Source organism: Alligator sinensis, unplaced genomic scaffold (genome assembly GCF_000455745.1).
Source record: "Alligator sinensis unplaced genomic scaffold, ASM45574v1 scaffold282_2, whole genome shotgun sequence".
In the NCBI taxonomy this organism is placed as follows: domain Eukaryota; kingdom Metazoa; phylum Chordata; order Crocodylia; family Alligatoridae; genus Alligator; species Alligator sinensis.
In genome coordinates, this window is record NW_005841879.1 from 1,229,025 (window position 1) to 1,251,995 (window position 22,971).

General features: G+C 48.8%; 1 protein-coding gene across 3 annotated transcripts in view; it reads left to right on the forward strand.

Annotated features, from left to right (window-relative positions):
* The window catches only part of RGS9 (regulator of G protein signaling 9), a 55,216-nt gene that overhangs the window by 19,030 nt on the left and 13,215 nt on the right, over window positions 1-22,971 (forward strand). The window contains exons 3-16 of one of the 3 annotated variants that reach the window (XM_025196324.1): window positions 904-954; window positions 1,081-1,187; window positions 1,859-1,910; window positions 2,841-2,899; window positions 3,348-3,424; window positions 5,045-5,126; window positions 6,616-6,687; window positions 14,447-14,476; window positions 15,180-15,241; window positions 16,997-17,110; window positions 18,174-18,289; window positions 18,880-18,967; window positions 19,584-19,722; window positions 20,834-20,919. In XM_025196324.1, coding sequence (XP_025052109.1) covers window positions 904-954; window positions 1,081-1,187; window positions 1,859-1,910; window positions 2,841-2,899; window positions 3,348-3,424; window positions 5,045-5,126; window positions 6,616-6,687; window positions 14,447-14,476; window positions 15,180-15,241; window positions 16,997-17,110; window positions 18,174-18,289; window positions 18,880-18,967; window positions 19,584-19,722; window positions 20,834-20,919 — 1,135 coding nt within the window. Of the gene's footprint in view, window positions 1-903; window positions 955-1,080; window positions 1,188-1,858; window positions 1,911-2,840; window positions 2,900-3,347; window positions 3,425-5,044; window positions 5,127-6,615; window positions 6,688-14,446; window positions 14,477-15,179; window positions 15,242-16,996; window positions 17,111-18,173; window positions 18,290-18,879; window positions 18,968-19,583; window positions 19,723-20,830; window positions 20,920-22,971 lie in introns of those variants that run through there. The other 2 variants (XM_025196325.1, XM_025196326.1) reach the window with 2 other exon arrangements.

Below are 22,971 nucleotides of genomic sequence, written 5' to 3' on the forward strand. Positions count from 1 at the left end.
CCCTAGGAAATACGTGAGGATTATCTTTTGTTCACAGGGAGAGAAAGGGCCTCAGGTCCTTCTTTGCATCTGTGAGCAGGAAAGTCTGGGCCCACAGAAGGAAGGACATTACCTCTGGGACATGCTGTCCCTTGAATGAAACTCGCCCACGTGCAGGGAACTGGCGCAAGGCCTGTGCCTCCCTGCCAGGCTATTTTGTGAGCTTAAATAGGGCAAATCCCTCCTCGTAGTCCTCCCCCTTGGGTGGACTTTGCCTCTACTTGCAGCAGCCCCCCTCTGGGGGCTGGTTGGGGCCCCAGCTCAGCAGTGTCTATAGAGCCAGACACAGGGATTTCTCTCCCTCATTGCTCTGAACATGATGCATTATTTATCCAGTGCAGCTTTGCTCATTGTGTTGAAGAGGCAGCTCTGCTCTCTGGGTAGCTGTAAGGCCAGTTGGCATCTGTTGTGCATCAGGAAATCCTGAGAAGCCAAAGTGTGAGGCTGCTTGACCGGGGGGAAGCCTCGGACCAAGTACAAGGGGCAGTGTGATTAGGAGGGAGGGCTGTGCTTCGATGCTAAGACCCCTTCTGACAGCAAGGGTTTCAGGGGCAGATATGACCTGACCAAGAGCTGAACTAGTTTGGCAGGTGCCTGTGGGTCCCACTGGGATTATATGAAAGATCCCACCTTGGATCCAGGGTCCCACCTGGATTACATGAAAGGAAGCTGAGCGCAGTCCCCTGCGTTTTTGCTGCATGTTAGCTCCCCAGCTCAAGATCGCATTTTGCCTGCTGGGACCCGCACGCACCATGGGCTCCCGGCCCCTTTTGGAGACGGTGACAGTGGCGGTTTCTCTGGAGGGCTCCCTGAACTGCCGGCCTCTTCTGGTATAAAGTGTCTGCCGGTTCTTTTGCCTTGCAGGTGGTGATATACTGCAGTGGATTATCCAGCATCTGCAAATCACCGAGGAAGGTGGGTAGGAGCATAACCAGCTGGTTTTATGAATCCTTGTTAGATGATACCTGATTTTTTTTTTTGCTTTTGAGTTTGCTGCAGTCCTGTTTTGTGTCCCACTACATCTCACTTGTCCCTTTCTAGAGGCACTTCACTTGGGGACTATGATTGTCAAGTTTGGATACATCTACCCTCTGCAGGAGCCAAAGAATCTCACCCTTAAAACAGACAACAACCTCTACAGGTTTCAGGTGAGTTGTCTCGTAGCCAAAATGCTCTGGCTATGTGTAACTCCGAAGTTTCTGTGCTTCTGTTTGAATAAGTTGCAGCTTCAAAGTCTTGATGCTTTCTTCTATTACCTTCCAACCTGTCTACTAAAAAATCCATAATTATTGATGGCACACTTTGGAAGGTAGGCATCATTAATGGGATTTGTTAATCTAGTAAAGCTGTGTTGCATGGTTGGACTTGCCTCCTCACACAGCAAGAGATTAGAGGACTATGATACTAAACATCTGCTCTGAAAGACATAGACAAAACCTCCAGATCTCCCAAATCAGGATCCAGCATCTGAACAATGTGAAGGCAAAATGTTCCAGGCTTTGGGCTCTGCAATTGTATTTCTGGTCAGTCATAACTGATTGTAAAAGCAGACATAGTGCATTTGGGACACCTGGTTGGACCATTCATATCCTCATGAATGCAAATGCTGAGTGCAAAAGTGATGGATGGATTTTTTTTGCGTGTGTTGAGAAATCCCCTTAAATGGTAAAATAAGGGGAAATGAAAAGCTGATTTCTGGCAGCAAATTTGTTCCATCTCTTTTGTGCACAAAAATAAGTAATGTCGTGTCAACCATTGCCATGGTTTTAAAAGGCCAGATTTAGCTGGTGTGTGATCAGTTTTTGTCTTCTTCCTGCAGACCCCCTATTTCTGGCCCGCACAGAAGTGGCCGGCAGATGACACCGACTACGGTAAGTGTTAACCGTCCTGCCCTGGGAGAGCCGCAGGGAACGCTGGGCCGTGCCACCGTCAGGTGGATGCTGCTGCTCCTAAGTGTGCAGTGCCTGCTGCTTGCCCTAGGGGCTGTTGCTTTTGGGGTTGTGCCTATGCCTGGCAGCTGCCCCTGGTTCATACTCCTGGGCTCAGTGTGTTTCTTGATACTTTGCTCTTCTAATGGTCCATTACCTCTCTTTGCTTTTCTTCCCGAGATATTAGAGGCCCCGCTAGCAGAGCGCGTGTAGGGGGTAGAGAGAGGTTCTCAGACACAATAGCAATGAACAAAAGATGCATATCTACACAGCGGCGCAACCCCTTGGCGCAGCTAGTGAGCATCCTTATTCTGTGGGCTCAGTCCTTCCGAAAGATTCAGATGTCAAGAACGGTGCTAAATTCAGCCCACTTTGATACAGTGGCTTTTGTGGTATAACGGCCCTACTCTGCCAGTCCTGAAGCTACAGCCACTTTCTTTCCCACAGTTTACCATCTAAATAGACCAACAGATGCAGGCTAGGGGAAACGGGATTATTATTTGAGTGCCCAAGGGGTCCAAACCGGGCCGGAGCCCCAGGGTGTTTGTGCTTCTCGGAGATGAACCATAAACCAAGCACAACCATTTGCAAGTTCTTGTTGGCCAAACAGCTTTAAAATCAGTCTCCTCACACTATACATGTACAGCGTGGGAGGATAGTTATTCTTGGACTTCTGCAGGGTGAGGGGACCATCCTCCACACACCGAAGAAGCCAAGGGCACCTTCCTGAGGAGACGTGTGTGACATTAGAGTTTGCGCGTGGGAAGGAGACCCTCAGGACAGCGGCTCAATCCTTTGTCACAGGGTCTGCGTGTCTTCATACGCTTGCTAATTTTGGACTTGAGTAACTGGATGTCTTCTCTTTCCCCTCAGCAATCTACCTTGCAAAGAAAAATATTAAGAGGAAAGGGGATTTGGAAGAATATGAAAAGGTAGGAAAATGTTACCTTCCTTGTTCCTTTGCAAGCCCTGAGGCTGCACTGGCTCAGGCCAGCTGTTGCTGAGACCGGAGAATGGTGAAAAGCAGCATATGTGCTCCCCATTTCAATTGAATGAAGCGCTGCCCCTGCAGCACCTGAGGCCATAAATGTGGAAGTGAAATAGCTGCTGATGCATAAAAGTGTAAAATAAATGATAATTTTAGTAGGGAAATTACCGTCTCCAAAAGGTTCGAATGAAATATTCAGAACGGCTGCCATTCCTCTCAGTCGCTACAGAACAAGCCAGATTTTATATCTCCCATTGCCTGCCTGGCCTTTGTTTAATTCATGGAGGAGGTAATATTTGCAGCAGGGTCTCCATGATGCAAGCAGAAAGCTTGTGATTGCTAATGTCTGTGTTTTGTACTAACAGTATCTTTTTTTTTTTTTTTAATCCCAGGAACACTACAACTTGCTAAATAAAAAAATAAACTACAAATGGGATTTTATTATTATGCAGGCCAAAGAACAGTATAAGTGAGTTCACTCCCATTCTCTTCTCTCCTTTACTTGGGGGCAGGAGGGGGGCAAAGGCATTGTCTTCGGTTGCAGTCAAACAAAAGAAGCAACTCTAAAAAAATTAAATTTTCAGTTTTAAAGTGGCTTAAAACACCCACTGGGAAATACGCAGCTGGAAGCTGTTTCCATGTCATTTCCCACCCCCCTATATAATACCCACTGTTACTCATTTGACGCTTAATGACTGAAAAATCAGCCAGGTCAATTGACTGACTGGACAAGCAGCCGCCGGCAAAAAGCCACACTGCTGGCATTTGTCCTGCATGCAAGCATCTCCCTATTTCCTCACACAGTGTGGAGTCACAGTGTGGTTTGTGTGGGCTAGAGAGCACGTTTGAGTGTGCACATACCCTGCTGGGACGTGCAAAGACGTCCTTGCAAGTGTTTTGTCACGCATGCAAGAAGTGGCTTTTGCCACATCATCTGCTGCAGCTCCTCTTGGAAACTTGGGGCCCAATCCTGCAAGGCTTTACCTCTCTGGCTCATAGACTAGCTTCACATGAGCAAAATGCTTTCAGCAGACATGTCATAAGGGGGCAGCAGTGTACACATCCGACCTCGGGGTGCCTGCAACTAAGCTATAAACTCCATCTAGAAATGGCACCAAAATAGGGATGGCATGGAAGTCAAAACCCCAGACTCCCTGTGGATGCCCCCCCTAGCAATGAAGCTACTTTTACTTAAGTATTTAAACATGGGTTCATGTATCCACCCTTAGCCCTGTAGGTCCTTGTATATAATGGGCTGGCAGAGGTGCATGTAGCACCATGCTTTCCCTTGTTGCAGTTGCACCAGCCAAGTCTAAATACGGCATGCCAGGGCATCACCAGTTCTGCAGATTGCTGCTGTGTGGTTTGGGTCTAGCCTAGGCTGCACATTGCAGTTGGGTTTTTAAATCAGAGTTAACTTGGGTCCTCTCAGTGCCTCAGTGAAGTTGTCTGTGTTGGGGGTGACCTGTCCAAGGCTGTGGAGAGTGAATTGAAGCCCCCAAAGCACAAAACTCTCCAACCTGGAGGCTTTGAATGAGGAACACTCTCCTGCGGGGAGCTCTCTGTGTAGCAGACACGAGCTCCCAACAAAGCCACCCGTTACCAGGAGATCTGGGTAGATGAGACATGACACTTATCCACTGCCTGGTCATACAGTCGCTGTAGGGAGATGTGGTTGTCTCTCTAACACGAGAATGCACCTGGTCCAGCAGAGCTCAGGAAGAGGTTGATTAGTCAAAGCCTAGCCTCCCCCCAATTTACATAAATGGGGGTCAGTCAATCAAGGATAGAAAGTCACAACCTGGGTTCTGGACATAGCAGAGTTACACTGTGGATGTGAGCAGCAGCTGACACCAAGCCGTTCTGCAGGAGGCCGTGTGTCCCCATAGCTGAAGAAGGGTTTAGGAAGGGTTGGAGCAGCTGCACACCCTTCACCTCACTTGTTTTAACTACAAACAGCATAAGCTGCTTCAATGCTGGCCCAGTCACCTGGAACAGCGGCTAATCGAAGCAAAAGTCATGTCATCGAAAGTGGGAAATGAGCCATGCATTCGTCTGATGTGATTAAACCCTCTGGTTGGCTTTGCAGGGCAGGAAAGGAGCGGAAGAAGGCAGACAGATATGCCCTGGACTGTCAGGAGAGGGCGTATTGGTTCGTGCATCAAACACCTGTAAGTTGAGCACAGCTGCGCGCAACTATAAGATCTCAATTGCCCATGAAGGTCCTGGGAGCTCTCCTGGGTGGAAATCATTTCACCTTTAGGAAGGCAACCTGGGGGTGATACCTTCTTGGCTGTCACAAAGGCAGGCCTGGATTCAGAGGGGAGAGACATTAGCCCTTGTGCCTGCTAATGTCCCAGAGCGCCCAGCTTGCTCTGAAAGACGCGGCAAGGAGCTTCTCACCACAGGGTCCGTGCCACGAGCAGAGAGCCCTCGCTGCACGTACCCCGCAGGGCGCAGTTACTTCTGGCAGATGTCGACAGGGTGTTTCCTGAGTGAGGTCCTGCTGGTCGCACCATGTCCTTGGATGCCGACATGTCCCGAAAAGCTACACTCCTTATTCCCCATCGTAATCAAAGAGCCATTGCTAATTGTGTATATTGAATAAGCAGCCAGCGGAGAACCCAGCAGTTAACATGCGGGGAGGCTTTAAGTTGGAGGCAAATGTCAGCGTGTAATTAGAGCTCTGCTTGCAGATAATGCCGTGGCTGGAAGAGTCTTTACACCACCCAGCTACTTTGGCCCCAGTGTGATCTTTTGTGGCTACACCAGGGCTGAATTTGTTCCCTCTGATTCTACACAGCATCGCCGACCTTGGATGTCCAAAAGCAATGAGTCAGAACTCGCCAGAATCACGAAATTGCTTGAAAATCACAAGGGTTAAAAAAAAATCATAGAAAAGTAGGGCTGGAAGGGACCAGTCCAGCCCCAGCTCAAGGCAGGATCATCACTATAACAACATCTGGGCAATTGTTATTTGCCTTTTGTTGTCGTGGACATTAGGCTTTGTGATTTGAACCCAGATAGGGTAGAAATCTCCTTTAAAAAATGGATCGTCTCAGCCTTCATTAATCATGTGGCTTCTAGGGGACAGGACTTAAAAAAGTAGGAAACATTAGGAAATTTGGGATTAAATTGCAAGAGTTTGACAACATTGTCTAAATTTCACTCGCCTTTCTTGTCTTGGATTGTTTCTTTTTCCATGTCGGAAAGCACAGAGCTTATTATTGAGCTTGAATTATTGACCATCATCAAAATCCTTTGCACCCAGGGCAGACAAATCGGTGGCCCTGTCCCAGTCCTTCTAATGTCCCCATCTAGATTCCTGTTGCATTGAGCAGGAACATGTGTCCAGTGTATTAACCATGTTATGCCATAACGAGGTATCTTCTGGGACTTCCCTATAAAGGGTCTTCCAAATTGTCTCCAGGTGTCACCATCATTTGGACGCCCCACTCAATAGTGGTCTCTTGTTATCCTGACCTGGGTGCCTCAGGTATATGCCCGCTGCCCTCCCAGCTAAGCCATAGGGCCATCTCAAGAGAGATCAAACAGTGTCTACCAGGCAGGAGCTATTCATTAGCAGGAGCTTTCTGTGCATGGCTAAGGTGGGTTTAAAGCACCAGGCCCAAATCTAATGTTGTGTTTTGTTTGTCACAGCCAGGCATGCAGGACGCCCTAGAGTATGGATTGAACCGAGTAACAGATCCTAATGAAAATAAGGTAAACCAGGTGAGCCCGAATGCTTTCAGACTGCTTGAATGTCGTCTGGGAGGGCATAGACACTGTGAGTGTGTCCATGTGATTCAGTGCAGTCTAACTGTGTTATTATGCTTCCAACCCAGAGCTAATTAACCAGAACTGAATGCCGTGCTAATGTGGCAATGCTGCTTCCGTTATTTAGAGCTAGCTTGGGTACCTATCTGTACACAGCTCTGCATATAGATGTGCCCTGCGCGCTCACGAAACTCCCTGAATTTTCAGTGCATTGGACGGTAGCAGTCTGTATAAACTATATAAGCTATATAAGCAGTCTGTATAAGCAGTCTGTATAAGCTATATAAGCAGACTGTATAAGCTATAGCAAAGCAGTTACAGCTGAGAACAACGTAGAAACAGGACAGAACTGAAACTGCTAATTGAAAGCCCGTCGGTTGTCACTTCTACACTTCATCTGACTTTGCCCCGGTGCAAGAGGGAGCCCAGTTTGGCTAGAGCAATAATATGTAGTGCAGCGGTTCCCAATCTCTGACAGATTGCACAATTTAAAACGTTACAACCTCAAGTACCACCAGCAAATTTTTGACATATAAAGTCATTATAATGCATCTGTTAACGTGTACCACTGGCAGGTTGTCTGTGTACCACTGGTGGTACCCGTACCACAGATTGGGAACCGCTGATCTAGCTGGTTCTTTTTGTCTCTAAATACATCAGTGGCTTTCATTGACTGCAACGAGTAACGCTGACGATGAGACCACAGAGAGTGCAACTGTCTGGGCCTGCTGAGATGTGCTGCTGCGGATGGAGCGGTCCCTGGACCCTCACTCGTGGCTCTGGGCAAAGGAGCCCGGGCATCGGTCGTCTCAGGCGGTTCCCTGTTTTTGCACCTAGTGGCGCAGAGTCTGGCCTCCGCTTAGCGAGTGGGCTCCCAGCACTGCTCAGCAATTAAAGGCGATCGTTACTTTGATAAAACTGGCTGCGTCGCCAATAAACTTTTCATTTTTTTTGACAACCCTGAAACATCTCGGCTGTCAGAGGCAGGTAATTGCTTTGGCCGAGGGAGTTCTGTCGCCATGGAGATGGAAAAGTGGAGCGAAACACCGGGGCTCGAGCTTTTCCTTTCCACGATAAACGGCAGCAGCTGAAACGTCTTTTGCAAGGGAGAAATGAGGTGCCTGTTGCACCGCAGGAAGCAAGCAAAAGGGTGCTAAGCCAAATTGGCCCCACGAGTCTACGGCAGACATGAGAGCGAGCCTTTGAAGTGCTTGCAAACATTTCAGACGTGGCGAACTGTCCCACGGCATTGGCAAAAAGGGGAAGTAAGTTAGATCCCAAAGGATGAATGTCTCTGCAGCAAAAGAAACAACCTGCCGGTGAGGCTGACTCCTGTTGGGCTCTGCAGAGATGCCAAGGAGCGAGGGGCTGGATTGGGTCAGCAGGCTCTGATTATGCCATGCACTTCACGACCCCGGCAGGTTTTCCCTGTAGGGGTATAGCAGAGGGCAGCAGGAGGAAGGGCACACTAGGATTGCAGGTGTTATACCTCCAAGAGGGTCAGATGCATCTAGAATATTAGGGGACACTGTACCTGCATGGCTCAGAGCAGCATCTCACCCTTGTATCTCCACGTGCTTTATGGTGATGTATAAATGTGCCCCTTCTGTACCAGGAGGTGGGAGAACACCAGTCTAGGCAGGCCAAAGGGATTGAGAACACACCTGGTAAAGGCACTGTGTATCTCTCCGCTCCCACGCTGCACCTGAGTCCCAGCTGGGTTGCATCAACTCTAGGCCGGCAGGATGCCACTGGCTCCCACAGAGCCTGCCGCATCCAGCGTGGGAGCAGAAGCAGTCACTGGCCAAGCTTACAGGCCTTTCCTCCCAGCCATGTGCAACCCCAGCTACCATTAGTAGAGGTGCTGCTGCTGGACCCCCTTTGATATAATCGTGAATGGGCAGCTAGCAGGGCACTTTGCACGGGGGCTCTAGGGCTTTAAAATACCCTCCCATGCCCAGTCCCAAATCAGCGCAATTGGTTGGTTTTTAGGGTGCCCTGCAGGGTATATTTATTTCATTTAGGCCTTCAGAGAGAGCGAGCGTGGGAGCACAAAGCAGCATCTGGGGGCGGTGCACCGTGCTTGGGGAGTGGGGGGGAGCTGACTATTGCACTCTGGGTTTGTCATCGGAAGGGCTCAGCAGGATGCTCTGGGCCTGTCTGTGGGCGCTTTTCATTAGTTATACATCCAAAGAAAGTAAATACCATAAGTGAATGGAAATCAGTTCAGTTGGGGAGGTTGCTATAGGTTATCTGAAAGCAGTGAAAAGAGAGAAGAGAGTGGGAAGGGAGGAATGGAGGAAGGAAAAAGGGACAGAAAGAGAAGTGGTTAGGTAGAGCTCTGCGAGTGGGCCCAGGAAGGGATGGTGTGGCTATTCTGGGGTGAGCTGAGGAAGGAATCATTTCCCCCCCCATGGAAAAAAATAGGAAAAAACAAAGCTGTGGAGCTTTCAGCAAGAATTTCCTTTGCAATTATTCAAAGTTTTGCTGAAAACCAAAAACACCCACAAAAATCCTTCAGGCTTTTTTAGGCACGTATTTGGCAGTTCTGTTGGTCTGGGACAAAAAGAAATGCACACATCTAGAACTCTTGGTTCAGAAACGATACCTTTTATTAGACCAACTAGGAAATCACAAAAAACTTCTACGAGCCTTCGGGCTCAAAGGCCCTTCATCAGGCTCTGGGAAAATTAAAATGGTAAAAAGTCCCCATAGGTAGGAAATAAACTTCATTTTTGCACAGAGAGAGCTGGAGATGGAAAATCTGCCCCTCTGGGTCCACGGGAGTGTCTCTGTAGACCAGGTAGGATTCCTTCCCTGGAGGTGTCTGATGGCAAGCGATTTCCTATTTGGTCTAACAAAAGGTATAATTTCTGGACCAAGAGTTCTAGATTTTTGCATTTCCACTTTTTTAGGCTCTTGGATTTTCATCCGCAACCATGATTTCCATCCACATTTAAGATGAAAATAGAAGGGGTTTTTGTTTTCTTCACTGAACAGTCCCATTTTGCTCAAAACCCCCCTTTTTCCATCGAGGAAAATGTGGCTGAAACGTTTGTGCTCAGCTCCAGCCAGATGCTTGAAGGGGTGCTCCCAGCCTGCCTTCTCTTGATGTTAATCTGCACCCCCGAGTGGAGAGGGTCCTTCCGGCTTCAGCTGTTTATATTTCAAAGCTCAGTTGAAAATGCACCAGAAAACCTGGCTAACGTGCAAAGCTCCCCCACCCCCACCTCTGCCTGGCAGCTGTTCTTCTGACTCCTGGAAAACACCAGACTTCCTAGACCCTCTAGATTGGCTAATTTCTTAGAGTCTTGATCCTTGGACCGCAAAATGCATCCCTCTCTCCCCTTTGGCGGGTCTTGTCAAATCCTGCTCCTGCTAAAGCCAGTAGAAGTTTTACTAGTGTGTTCAGGGGGACTGAGGAGCAGTGGGGGACAAGATAAACCAGCATCTTAACTCAGCTGCAGTTTGTGGCTCTGCTTTGCCTCCATCTACTGCAGCTTTGTCTGCTAATTAGGCTTCTTTATCTCTGAAGCTGGAAATAAAAAATTCCCACTGATAATCCATTTCAGGCAGCAGAATTAATTCTTTTGAAGCCACGATTGGGCACAAACATCTTCAAGTATGTGTTGCTTGCCTGGGAAGGCTTGCTTTGGTACTGTCTCTTGGAATAAAGAGCAGCTAAAGCAAACAGCCGTCCTCTCCAGGCGGCTTCTAGCACTGACCTGTGCGTGAGTCGCAGTGTGTTAATGGGATAAAGGACTTGGGGATGCAGGAAGAGGGATAAGGCACTCGTTTTGAGTAGGAAGGGTGTTTCTTTGTTGGCTGGGAGGGATTGTCGCACTAAGGACAGGAAGTCTCTTTAAAAAATATGCTGTCGTTCAGCAACAAGTTCTTTGGCCTGTTGCAGAGATTGAAAGGCGAAGCTCAGCAGGGCAGGCTAGAGAATGATAACAGTCCCTCCTGGCTTTACACATCATGAACCTAAGATGATCGGACAAGCCGAGTGATAAATACCTAATGTCATCCCAACTGCTGATGGAAACCGCGAGCAGTAACACAGACCCACAGCAGGCCACAGGGCCGCAGCAATGCCACCTAGGCAGCTGGTACATGGCTGCCCACCGAACAGGATCTTTGCTCCCAGGTTGTTCTTGCTCAGCTCCTCTCTGCCCAGCTCCCAGGAGCAAGGGGGCTGCTGGCTGGGCTCAGGGGTGAGGACGCAGTACAGCTGGTGGAGCTCAGAGATGGGTGCAGGATGGGTCCTGCATTGCTCAGACTGTGCCTCCCTATGTGTTGCTTCTCGATTTCAAATCCATCCTGGAGTGCCTGAGGGTATCTAGGTGTGATCCCACTGCTTCCAGGCCCTAGCAGCATAGCCAGGGCTAGCACAGTGCCAGGACCATTATGGCCTTGGAGCAGACCACCTCTGGTTTCCACCAGGGTCCTGCCAGCAGAAGTTTTCCCGGGACAGAGGGAGGCTCCAAAACAGACAAAACTCCGCTGGGACCCCCCCCGCCCTGTTTTGAGCTGTGTTACCATATAGAAACTAGTTTCCAGGGCGCTATCCCTGTATCTGGATGCCCGCTGATGTTCTCTTTGTTGCTCGGGATGGATTTAGCTGCAGTGCCTGAGCACAGCTCTTATCCCAGCATACAATGATGATCACATCTTGATACAGCAGTCAGCTAAGAGCATCTCACACCATCCCATGAGGCTTGTGCAGGATCAGGGCCCTGAATTGGGAGCAGCTCTGGTGCCTTACGCTCTATCCACCTTCGCTGTCGGCGCTCACCCAAGGAGCAGGCTGGAGGTGATGCTTTACCTGGGGTGACAGAGCTGTGCGTGATGCTTCATGGAGCACGTGACAGTCAGATGAGACTAACTGGAGTTTTCCCTCTAATTGCCATTTTGATTGGAGCCTAACGGGACCATGAGCTTTGCACTCTGGGTACATGGGATGAATCGCTAGGTGAAGGGTATTACCAATTACGGTAATCTCAATGAGGGAAAGTAATGGCGCTTTTCAGCTAAAGGGTATTTCTCCATCAGTCAGAGAGCAGGATGCTCTGCATACCGGATGGTATTTGGGGTTTGCTTTGGGATCCAACTCGGGGAACAGGTGCAGCCGCTCCATGCAGCTGCTGACATCCACAAAAGCTTTGACCCATCGTCCCCTCTTGCTGTTCCAGAATTGGCCTGTCCTGTGTTTAAATCCCAGCTGTCCTCCAAGTGCTTTTGGGGCATGTTTTGCCCCGCTGAATGGGATGGATGGATACTGCAGGCAGGAGCCAGGCCCACTGGACAGGCCTCTGCTCCCCTTGGCTCCTGGGAGAGGGTGGGTGGGATCATCTTATGCTTATCTCTCATACTTCTCAGGTTGGGTGGGCTCCACTCCATTGGTGGTTCACAGCTTCTTGCATACCACAACCCCTTTGTTTGATCCCTAGATACCTGTTGTTGCCACTCACACAGAGGGTGGACTGTTTCCTAAATAGCTTTTCTTTTTCCAAAGTCACCTTAAGTCATAGCTGTATTGCCCTACATAGCATTTAACTTACAGTGTTTTCCCTTCTCTCTTTCCCCGCAGTTGTCTCTTTCTCGTGTGTGGGGTGTGCACCTTCATGTAAGGCACAAGCCTTGTTGAAGACTAAAGCATCTTCACTTCTATGAAAGCTGCTTTTCCTCCCTCCTCATCCAACGGCACCATGGCTGTCGGAAAGAGCCCCCCAGGAGCAGAAATAGTAGCAGGGACATTTTATTTTGTTTAGAAGGTTTTTCCCTCTACCTAATTGTCTTAGCCCACTGGTTTTCACAAACTACCCATTCCTGGCTCCTGTCGTCAGGTGAAATAATTTAGCCGGCACGTGGGAAATCTGAAGGTATCTGATTTTTTTTTTTTAATTTTCAGGCTTCTCCAGAGGATAAAGGAAGTCCATTCTGTATTAATGAGCTCTGATTACATATGAAATAGTTAGTTAAAAATGGGAGTCCAGCTCTCTGAGGAGGAGTCTTCCTAAATGGGTAGAAGTTTCAGGCTGTGTTCTGGGACGCAAGCAGCAGCAGATGATTTTCTGTCTCCCCTCTCTACCTGGACTAGATCCATAGTGAAGACATCCTGGTAGAAATGTGAGGGAGGGGTGAAGCCTGCATGGCTTTGACAGGTGTCATTTGCAGATGTAAGACCAGGATTTTGTGCATATGATCCTGAATCTGGCACCACTGAAATAAGCTGAAACTTTTCTGTAGATGTGAGTGGGCAGACTCAGGACCAGAATCACGGACACAAATAGCGCGGTTTGTTTTAACCCCGAGCAGCCCAGTTGCTTGTAAGGAGCCTGAAAACTAATCAAGGAAAACTTCCCTTGTCTCCAGTTGTTCCAAGACTAAATGGCAGATGCTGTGGTTTGTAATTTGAGCCTGATCATTTTTGTTAGTCTTGCTTAAATTCAGTGCTGCCCTGCCCTCCCTGCTCTTGTCCCTGCAATGGTGCAGTGGATCCTCACATGCATAAAAGATGCTTGTGTGTGAGGTATTGGGAGATCCCAGCAGGCAAATATGGAGCATGCTGGAATATGCTGCAGGCTGGGGAATCCCTTACGGGGCTTTCTGCCCCAGGACCAGATCCAGCTCGTGCGACATACATTTGTGACTCAGTCGCTTATCCAAATGCCAATTATGAAGCATCCAAGCTTTGCTTTTGCCAGCCTGGGCCGTTGCAGGCAGGACAACATTCAGCTCTGGTCTCATCCAAATAAAGTTAAGTTATGTTTTTCCCCCTCAAAAAACTAAAGGAAAATTATCAAGGGGACTTTATTCTGACAGCTGTTTGGAGACCAGTGTGAGGCGATCTCCCAACTTTGGTCGCCTTCATCCATTCCCAGTGGATGAGGGTCCACGTCACACCGGTCACCAGTGCAAATGGTTTAACTGGCTCCTTGCTAAGCCCTACCCAGGAGGCTCCCTGAGGCCTTGGCACCTGAACTCACTTCTCCATGCTGCGCAGGAATAGATGTTGGAGTGGCTAAGACCCAGCGCCAGCTCTCCCAGTTGATCCCATGGGCTGTGCTGCACTGGGGTTAGAGCAGCCATGGGAGAACTCCCTGTCAGGCTACAGGTCAGGGCTGAGGTCCCCTGGCCAGGCCCTGCGGGGGGACATACATGCCACTGCTCTCCATCTGGTTCCCACTCAGCAGACTAAGGACTTTGGATTCCTGGGTTGCCAACCTGTCACTATTTGCAAATACTAGGGGCACTTACACACATGCGGGAAGGCTGCTCCGACGTGCTGTAAATCCAGCACGTTGGAGCACACTCGATTAATCGAGTATGCTGGAGCGTGGAAGTTAATGTGCTCAGTGTGTTGGTCGCTGTCTCTAACTGGTATTGAATGATTTAGTCTTTGTCTCCTAAATGAATCTATGTTAGCTCTATTAGCATAACCCTTTAACTGAATGCACATAGGCAGGCTGTGGTGGAGTGGGCCACACTATACATAAATACAGCTCATTGAACCACTTCTGGTGTGTGCAGCACTTAGCATTGATGATACCCTGGTTAAATGAGCTGCTTAGATAATAGGCTGGATCTGTTTCTAATTATTGTGAGGATTATGTGGAGAGAGGTGTCCAATAAGAAACTCCAGTAGCCTGTTCTTTTAAGAGCAGTTCTGAGCACCCACCAAGATTAATGCTTTTGCGTCTTTATTTTGCAGAAAAAAACCTTTGATGTTTACAGGCGGGAGGTAATTAGACCTTTACTTGTTTTCCAATGTGAAATGTTCACGGGATGGGGTTGGTATGCATTGCTGTCCTGCCCTACCTTCTGCATGACTGCCCCAAGGTCCCCTCAGTGCTTTAAAAGTGTGCAGTTTGATAGGGTCCTTGCCCTGAGGAGGCTGCAGTCCAATATGTTTGCAGGACTTTTCCTGCCATTGCACTGCTGTCAGCACTGGCCATGCTGCCAAGGCTTGGAGCAGGGCTAGACAATGTGCTGCTAGTGAAGGGGGCTTCTTTCACCCTGAACACTCAGGGCATAGCACCTGAGTGCAGTAAAGCAATGGGAGATATCCTGAACGTTGCCAGGGTAGAAGCAGCCCAGTAGCAATGCTAAGGACATGCTTGAATTTGTAGGTGAGTAGACTCCTTACAGGGGAGACAGACATGAGGCAGTACCTATTACCCTATTGTCATACAGCACAAGAAACTCCCCTTAATTACTCCCACATTATAGAACGTGACATGTAGAAGAGCCTCCATGAAAATAGCTGGCGATAAAGAGATGTAATGACACTAATCCCACGGGCACCTTCTTATTAAGGAGGGGACACTATTGCAACTAGCCCCGCTGTCTCCCAGATGGGATGGGGTAGGCTAGGCTGCCAGCTGGGGAGCCTTCACACTCATGGCTGTAACTGCTAACCACAAAACATTTCTCTTTACTTTTAGATCATGTACTACAGGCAGGCCCTCATGAGGTCCACAGTGAAATCTTCTGTCTCCCTGGGAGGGTAAGTTTCCACTTCCTTCTTCCAATACGTTAATTAGTCTTCAGTTCTCTTCTACTAATGAGATGATTACACTGTTTATCTTGTGACTCTCCAGGGCAATCAATAGCACAACCCTACACAGTGCCATTTATATGCTGTGTCTTTAGGTTGCTCATTAAGTAGACTGGGAACCAGGGAGAAAGCAAAGGAGAGTCTCAGAGAAGAGAAGGGCTCCATGTCCCAATCCAGAATCAGCTCACGGATTTTACTGGGAATTTTAACCCATGGAAATTGGTCCTGGTACAGCGGTGGAGAAGAGGCAGGTCCCCTAGCTCTGCGCACACTGATCGAGCGCACCGAGGCCAGTCCTATGGCTAGGCTCCGGCAGCCTCTGTAGAGTGGTTGGGTTGCTCCTTGCTCTCTTGGGGATTGGGGCCAGGACACTTGCCTACCTCCCCATAATGCTGCTAATGTTTTCCGGCAAAACACTTCACGCACTGGCCCCTGCCTCTCTGCTGGATGAAATCCAGTCCCTAGATCCAAACGTTCCTGCGCTTTCAGGATATTTGGATCTTGATCCAAAGCCAGAAGTCTGGGCCCAAGTCTAATTATTACTGATCAAGGTAAGATCAGCCTCCAGGTAGCCCGCACACATCAGAGCATGCTATTGAACCAGGAGGAGCTAGAAATCCCTGATCGTTAGGAGGACAGAGCGCTGTTCCCTGAATGGATGGGTTTATATTCGTAGCTTGATTAGAAGGTATGGATCGGACTGAAGTATGCAGGCACCAAATGCCTTGGCATTTCCACTGAGGAGATGGTATTGAGTGTGCATCAACCCCGCAGTATGCTTTGCGCAACAGCATCGTAGAGTCGCAGGATCTGTGCCAAGATGCCTGTTAGCAACAAAGCTTTGGACGGCGCACTCCAAGCTTTGAACACATGAAAGCAACTTAGCCCGGGATGAATTTTAAACACAGAAACCAGATGAATTTTTCAAAAGCAAAGAGGGGGGAAAAAGAAATATTCCTGGGGCGTTAATGAAATCGGCTGTTGTTACAGGTTTGGCCAGATCTTACAGTGTGGGTGTGTGTGCGTGGGGGTGTTTATCTGCTTTGCTGCAACTACAATGAAGGGATTTGAGCATTGTGCCTGGCACGTCTCATAGCGCCTTGCAGGGAAATAAGCTCCGAGGGCTGGGTGAGGAGTGGGGCCATGCGAGGGCATTCAGCAATGTCCCGTCCATCCTGGGGTTTGCTGGGAGCACACATTAAAGAGAAACTAAAAGATGCCAGTTCTGAAAAGCTGCTTGTCCTGCCCCTTGCCATCATCCAGCTGGCTGGATCCAAGTCCAGGCTCCAACAACATCTGTTTTCTTCCTCTCTGTGTCCTTGCTGTGTGTAATGGGTGACATAACACGTCCCAATGGCCCTCCTTTTGTATGGGGAGTCTGATCCACCAGTTGAAACAAGATTGCTTGGTTCTTTTCCCACATCTTCCTCTCGTGTCACTTGAGTGAGGCACTGAAGGGAGACAAAGCACTGGAGCCTGCCAAATCCCTGGCTATTCAGACAACACAAAATCAAGGCTGCCATTTGGAGGGTATTTTTGTGGCCTGGCATCCCTGGGTGGGAAGAGCCATGGCAATGTGTGTCTTGAGGCCCGCTCTCAGTCCCAGCCCCTAAGGACTGTGCAGGGACTCCTCTGGTCTGTAATCCAGCTGTCTGAGATGCTGCTTGCAGATGCTCATTTTGTTCTCATCTGCATTGTTTTCAGGCTTGTGAAATATGCCCAGCAGTTGTTGACCAATGATCCCTTGCTGGCAGGCTGCCTCCCCAGCAACCCCTGGGTAACGGATGACCCCGCGTTCTGGGAGCTCAATGCAAAACTGTATGTATTGACTCCTCACCAGCTTCTGGTTTACGCCAACACTTGTGTTGATGGAAGCCAAAACAAGGAAGCGTGGATCCTACCATGATCTCTGCTCCTTAGTAACAAATGGGGTTGCTTTTTTTTGTTCTGAGAGGTCTTGACTGTGGCACCGTGAGTGGTCCCTTAGCAATGCTGGATTTGCAGTCCTTTCTCTCCTTTCTTTTTTAAGTGAAGTCTGCATTAATGGTTTGAGAGTTCATGAATTCTCACCCGGGTGGGTATAGTGATAGGTTCAACAGGCCTAATTCAGACCTAATGGATGGCTCCCATTGCCTGAAGAGTGGCATTTGGTCAGCTATGATGTAGCATGTGTTGGCACTGAAGCAAGAACTGTGTAGAGTCGTGGGATGGGGTTGGGGGGTTGCAGCCCACGCTGAGTCCCTGCTGCTGGGGTTAAGACTGCCATTGGTTCCCAAGGGTATTAGGCTGCAGATCTAAGGGTATCAAAGCCATTGCTACACTACCCTGGTAGCAAAATGGCATATGCTGAGTTATGGAGGCAGGTCCTGGTCCTGAGTTCTTGAGCTAGAAAAACTTCACTAAGAGCTTTCCCTGCCAAGGAAGTGAAGCATCAACCCCATACAGGGCACGTCATATATTTGGGGTCTGTTCCACCGCTAGTGTATGTATTAAGTGCCCCATTAAAACAGGGCCAAAGCTGCTTTGGGTCTCTGTTGGGGTGCCATTGGGGGAATCTAGGCCAATGGGCCAAAAGCAATGCCTCCTCCAGAGAGATTCTGATTTTGACCAAGTTGCTGTAGCAAATCGTTGTGAGACTGGTATGAGGCAGAGCAGAGCTGGCCCCTTTGCGAGTAATTCCCCATCCCACTGTGCACAAAGTTGCTTAATTGCCACTTGCTCAGTGTGCTGACCTTGGGAGCTCGTTACAGCTTACCGGAAAACACACAGGGCTGGGAAAATCTCTTGGCGCTCCAGTGAAGGGCGTCCTGCTTTCAATTAATAGGTCAATTAAATGGGTGACATGAATCCCACAGGGCTGTTTGTGTTGAAACCTTTGCAGTGTGGAAATCCCCACCAAGATGCGCGTGGAGCGATGGGCCATTAATTTTAGTGAGCTGATAAGGGATCCAAAAGGCCGGCAGAACTTCCAGCTGTTCCTAAAGAAAGAATTCAGCGGTGAGTCTACGTGTCAGTCTCTACCCTTGCCCTCCTGAACATCTGGCAGCGTAGCTTTGCAATGGGAGCAGATGAGGCAGGAAACTTGCAGTAGCATTGCTTTATATTAGGGCTGTATATGGGGACACTTGTAGTAGCATTGCTTTATATTAGGGCTGTATATGACGGGGATCTAAGACACAAGCAGAAAGGAGGTAAACCCAAGAGAAATGACTGCTGTTTGGGGAGCTGGGATGTGGAGTCAGTGCATGCATCACCATCTAGTGGCGCGGGACACAAATACAAGCACAAAGAGCCGCTGTGCGAGGGGACCGTTCTCTCCCCAGCATGCACACAGCTCCTGCTAGAACAAAGTGGACATGTCATGCACTGAGGGTGAAATTCATCCCTGTGCCAAGGGCCAGCAGCTGGCCTGGGCTTTGCAGGCCTCCCTTTAAATACTTCAGGGCATCTGGAGAGTTCCTAGGAGGCAGCCAGCAGATTTTGAATCAAGTGAATTCAATTGAGGAACTAACTGAAGTGATTCTGATTTTACTCCACCTTCATCTTTGTCCCTCTCCCTTCCTTGTCACTAATTCCTCATGATACAGGAGAGAATCTGAGTTTCTGGGAAGCCTGTGAGGATCTGAAGTACGGAGACCAGTCCAAGGTCAAAGAAAAAGCAGAAGAGATCTACAAGTGAGCATTTAGATACAGCGGTTTCCTAACACCTCCCTGAGACTTATGACATCCTTGACATGCATTTGCCATCCCCTATAAATACTGCATTGCTGAGGACTTTCTGTGTGAGCGGTCACAGGGCACAGATGTGTTATCGTCCCGCTGGCGAAGGAATCTCCTTTAGATGAAAGAACAAATGTGCTGTAAAACTTTCTTCCTCACTCAGGTCATGGGGTTGATATAAGGAAGAGGGCCAGCCTTGTCAATGCAAGCACAAGAGTTGGGGCCAAAAGACCTGGGTTCTGCCCTGGATTCAGTCTATACCGTCCATTCTCATATTCTGCCTCGAGAAGGGTGACGAGACCATCCATACATTGCTGCCATTTAGCAAGGTTTAGTTCGTTAACACTTGTGACCTGCTTTGCAAGCTGTGGATGAGAAACGTCCCAGAGAAGCCAGAGTCAGTGGGATATCTCATGTGGGCTTAAATGGGCTTTCGACCAGGTCACAAAATATTATCGTGACTCTTTATTATGATACTAAGGCACAGGATTTGCCTGTGAGCACCGGGGGTTGGACTGCATGAGTTCTCTGCTCATTAACACCAGTAGTGACTGCCTCTTTCTGATTTCAGGCTCTTCCTGGCTCCAGGAGCGAGGCGCTGGATTAACATTGACGGCACAACCATGGGCATCACGGTCAAAGGTCTCAAGCACCCTCATCGCTATGTTTTGGATGCGGCTCAGACTCATATTTATATGCTGATGAAAAAGGTTTGTCATTTGTTTACGAGCCAGTAGGGATTACCTGTGCCTGGACATGTTTATGTGCTGCCTTTTCTGGCTCCCAAGTGACCTCTGTTTGACCGAAAATAACCTGCAGACTCACATAAAGAAGGAACTGGTTTAAGCAAGTGCATTTGGGAGGTTGTTGGGCTCCAGGGAGAGAGCCGAACTTTAGGTTCTGAGTGAGGGTGTCCTGAATTCAAATCCTGCCTCTGCCACTGACCCACTTTGTGGCCCTGGGCAAATCACTTGACATTTCCATGGCTCTGTTCCCTTCTGTAAAATGGAAAGGATAGTCCTCTTTTACCTCTCAGACCTGTTATGGGACTTACGTAACCAGCTTGTGCAGCACTTTGAAATGTCACGCGCTGGTTATCGTTCTTGTTTTTTCTAGCTGTGATATCCTTTAAAGTGCCATCTTTTATTTCATTCTGTCTCTCTCAGCAGGTCAGCACAGGATGGGGCACACAGTGTAGCCCTGCTGTGTTTCACCAATAATTGTGTAGAGTATCAGATGCAATGTGTGACCCTTGTACCAAGAACTTGGCACTGTATCTTGAAAATAAGCTGAGGAACCGTGTCAGCTCCCAGACAGATATAGTTAATGCATGGAGGATAATAGGTTTCCTAGGGCTATAGGAGTTTAAAAAAAAAAGCACTAGCTGAAACCCCTCCCTTCAGATCTAGACAGCCCACTCAGGAAAAAGGGGCATGTGAGCCAAATCTGCAGGTACAATAAAATAGCACCGAAGTCAACAGAACTCTGCTGATTTGCACCAACAAAGGCAATGGCCCAGCGTTGACTCTTGTAGTCTAAATGACTTCATACTGTCATAACAGGGAGACTCTTCAGTCCTGAGTGAAACTCATCAAACCCCTTTTGTTCTGATTTCTGCCTTGGGAAGTCTACCACAAGATGAAAGGCCACTGGTTTTAATAAATGTATTTGCCTGCAAGATACAAGTGAATTCTCTTGGGCTGCTGGGCGAGATTATCCATTTCCCAGCCTCACTGGCTCCTGAGCAGCTGTACTTGGAGATGATTTTAATTAGGGTGTTTGCAATCCATAACTACCAGTTTCCCTTTTTCCCCCCAGTAGGACTCTTACGGTCGCTATTTAAAGTCTCCGACCTACAAGGAGATGTTGGACAAGGCCATTGTGCCACAGCAGACAGTCAGAAAAAGGCAAGTGTAATGGGGTGTAATTGTGGGTTATGTGCTTTCTGTTTTACCAAAGAGGCAAAGTGCCTGAGTCGCAGCAAAATTACTGTGATTTAGATATTTGCTTAATTAAAGCGGACTTTTCACAGAGAAGAAGCCTTGCTTAGAGGCTGATTACCTTGCTTCTTTGGGAGCCCTTTGGAAAGGGCTCATGTGCAATCAGAGCTTAGTTGGTAGCAGCAATCCTTTTTGTTTACGGCATGTGCTTGGGAAGGCTGTGATCCCTGATCTGCCCCTTTGCTTTCCCAGAAGGGCGCCGCACACCAAGAAAGGGAGATCTTGCCCAGGGCTAACATGGTCTTGCCCACATCCCACCAAGTGCTTACAGAACAACTGTCCTTTCCCTAGCCCAGTGCTGAAGCAGATGCTGACACCAAGAAATGCCAGACAAGTAGCATCTGATGCTCCCTGGTATCGCTGCAAAGGCTGACAAGAGGTCGAGGACGCTGGGAGTCCAGCTCTGTGTGACTTTGCAGATCAGGTTCAGCCATTGCACTGGGCTGTGCCAATGCTCCTGCTGGGACTAAAACCCAGAGGTTCCTGATTGAAGAGTCTTGCCCCTCCGTTCAGGGTCAAACCGCTCACCATTTTGGGGGGCAAGAAGGAATTTTACCCCATGGTTAGCTTGGTTCAAACTGGGGGTTTCTGCTTTCCTTTGCAGCAGGGGTCATGGCCCTCTTCCTTGGATCTTTTGAAACTATTTTAATAATCTTTGCAGCAGCTGGATGTTGGCTGCTCTGCCCCCTCCCCTGCTTTACCTGTGTCGGGTTGGGGTGTTTATGTCTTGTGGTTGTGTCAGGGTTGACTGTGTAGATTTGCTAAGAGGTTAAAGAATGGATTTGGATAGGGATGATCCTGCCTTAGGCAGGAGGGTGCACTAGATGAACTCTGGAGATCCTTTGCATATTTTATGATCTCAGATCAGCTGGCAGAAGTTTTCAGGGCCTTCGGAGACACCTCAGTCCAATGCAGTTGCAGTGTCGAGCCGGAAAGACAACGATTGCCCTCTGAAACAGAGAGTGCCTCCACTCAGCAAGTATGGAGGAGCTTTGCCTCCTGCACTCTCTGAGCCCTGCACCAAAGCCCAGTGAAACCCAGGGAAACATTCCTACCAACTTCAGTGGTCTTGGACCAGGTCCTTCCTGATGCCACAAGGCACAAGGTTTTCTCAGTGTCACCGAGGAGAAAAGATGGATCCCAGGCTCCCCTAGTCTTAAGCAAAGTTTGACACCCTGGCAGCATCTCCTGTCTCCTCTACAGTGGTGGCACCTCCTGGTTGCTCACATCCCTTGCTGTGCAGCAGCTTTCTGGTCCACGAGGGGTTCGTAGGTGCAGCTGTAATACAAGTCACTAATAATCAGGCAGGCTGTTTCCCCCCAGGGGCAGATGTGGCCACTCTGTGACTGCCACAGCTGTATTTGTCAGACACTTCCAGGCTGCAGATCTGGAGAGGTTGCTTGTAACCCTGGCAAATGCATTCATGTTTTCACATAGCTGCTGGAGGGATGTAACATTCACACTTCAGACGACATCTCGGGTACGCTGACAGGAAAACAGGCTAGTGCCTCACATCAAAGGCTGATTGTTTTATATGTGTTTCCATTGTGGCTGATCACGGTTCCATCGTGGAAAGAGCAAAGGAAGTGGAGAGTGTGTCATCGAGGACATCAAAGCTGTTGCTTGAACTGCCAGGGAGGGCTATCCCGGCACAGCATGTCTCACCAACAGCGTAGAAGGAGGTGGCTCTAGGTCCGCTCAGGCTGCTGTAAGATAAAGCTTGTGGGGAGCGGGGTGCAGCCAGCAGCATGAGAGTAATTGTTGCTATTGAAGTCAAACACCCAAAGTGGCAGGGTGAGGCCAAGGAGGAATGCTTTTTTAAAAAAAGCAATCTCTCCAGTTATCTCCATCTGCTCAGGGCACAGGCTCAGTGTTTAGGACGTATGAGCCCCTGCTGATCCCACCAAGCTCCCCTTGAGAACAAGCTTGGGCCCAATATTAGCTAGGTACTGACCACTG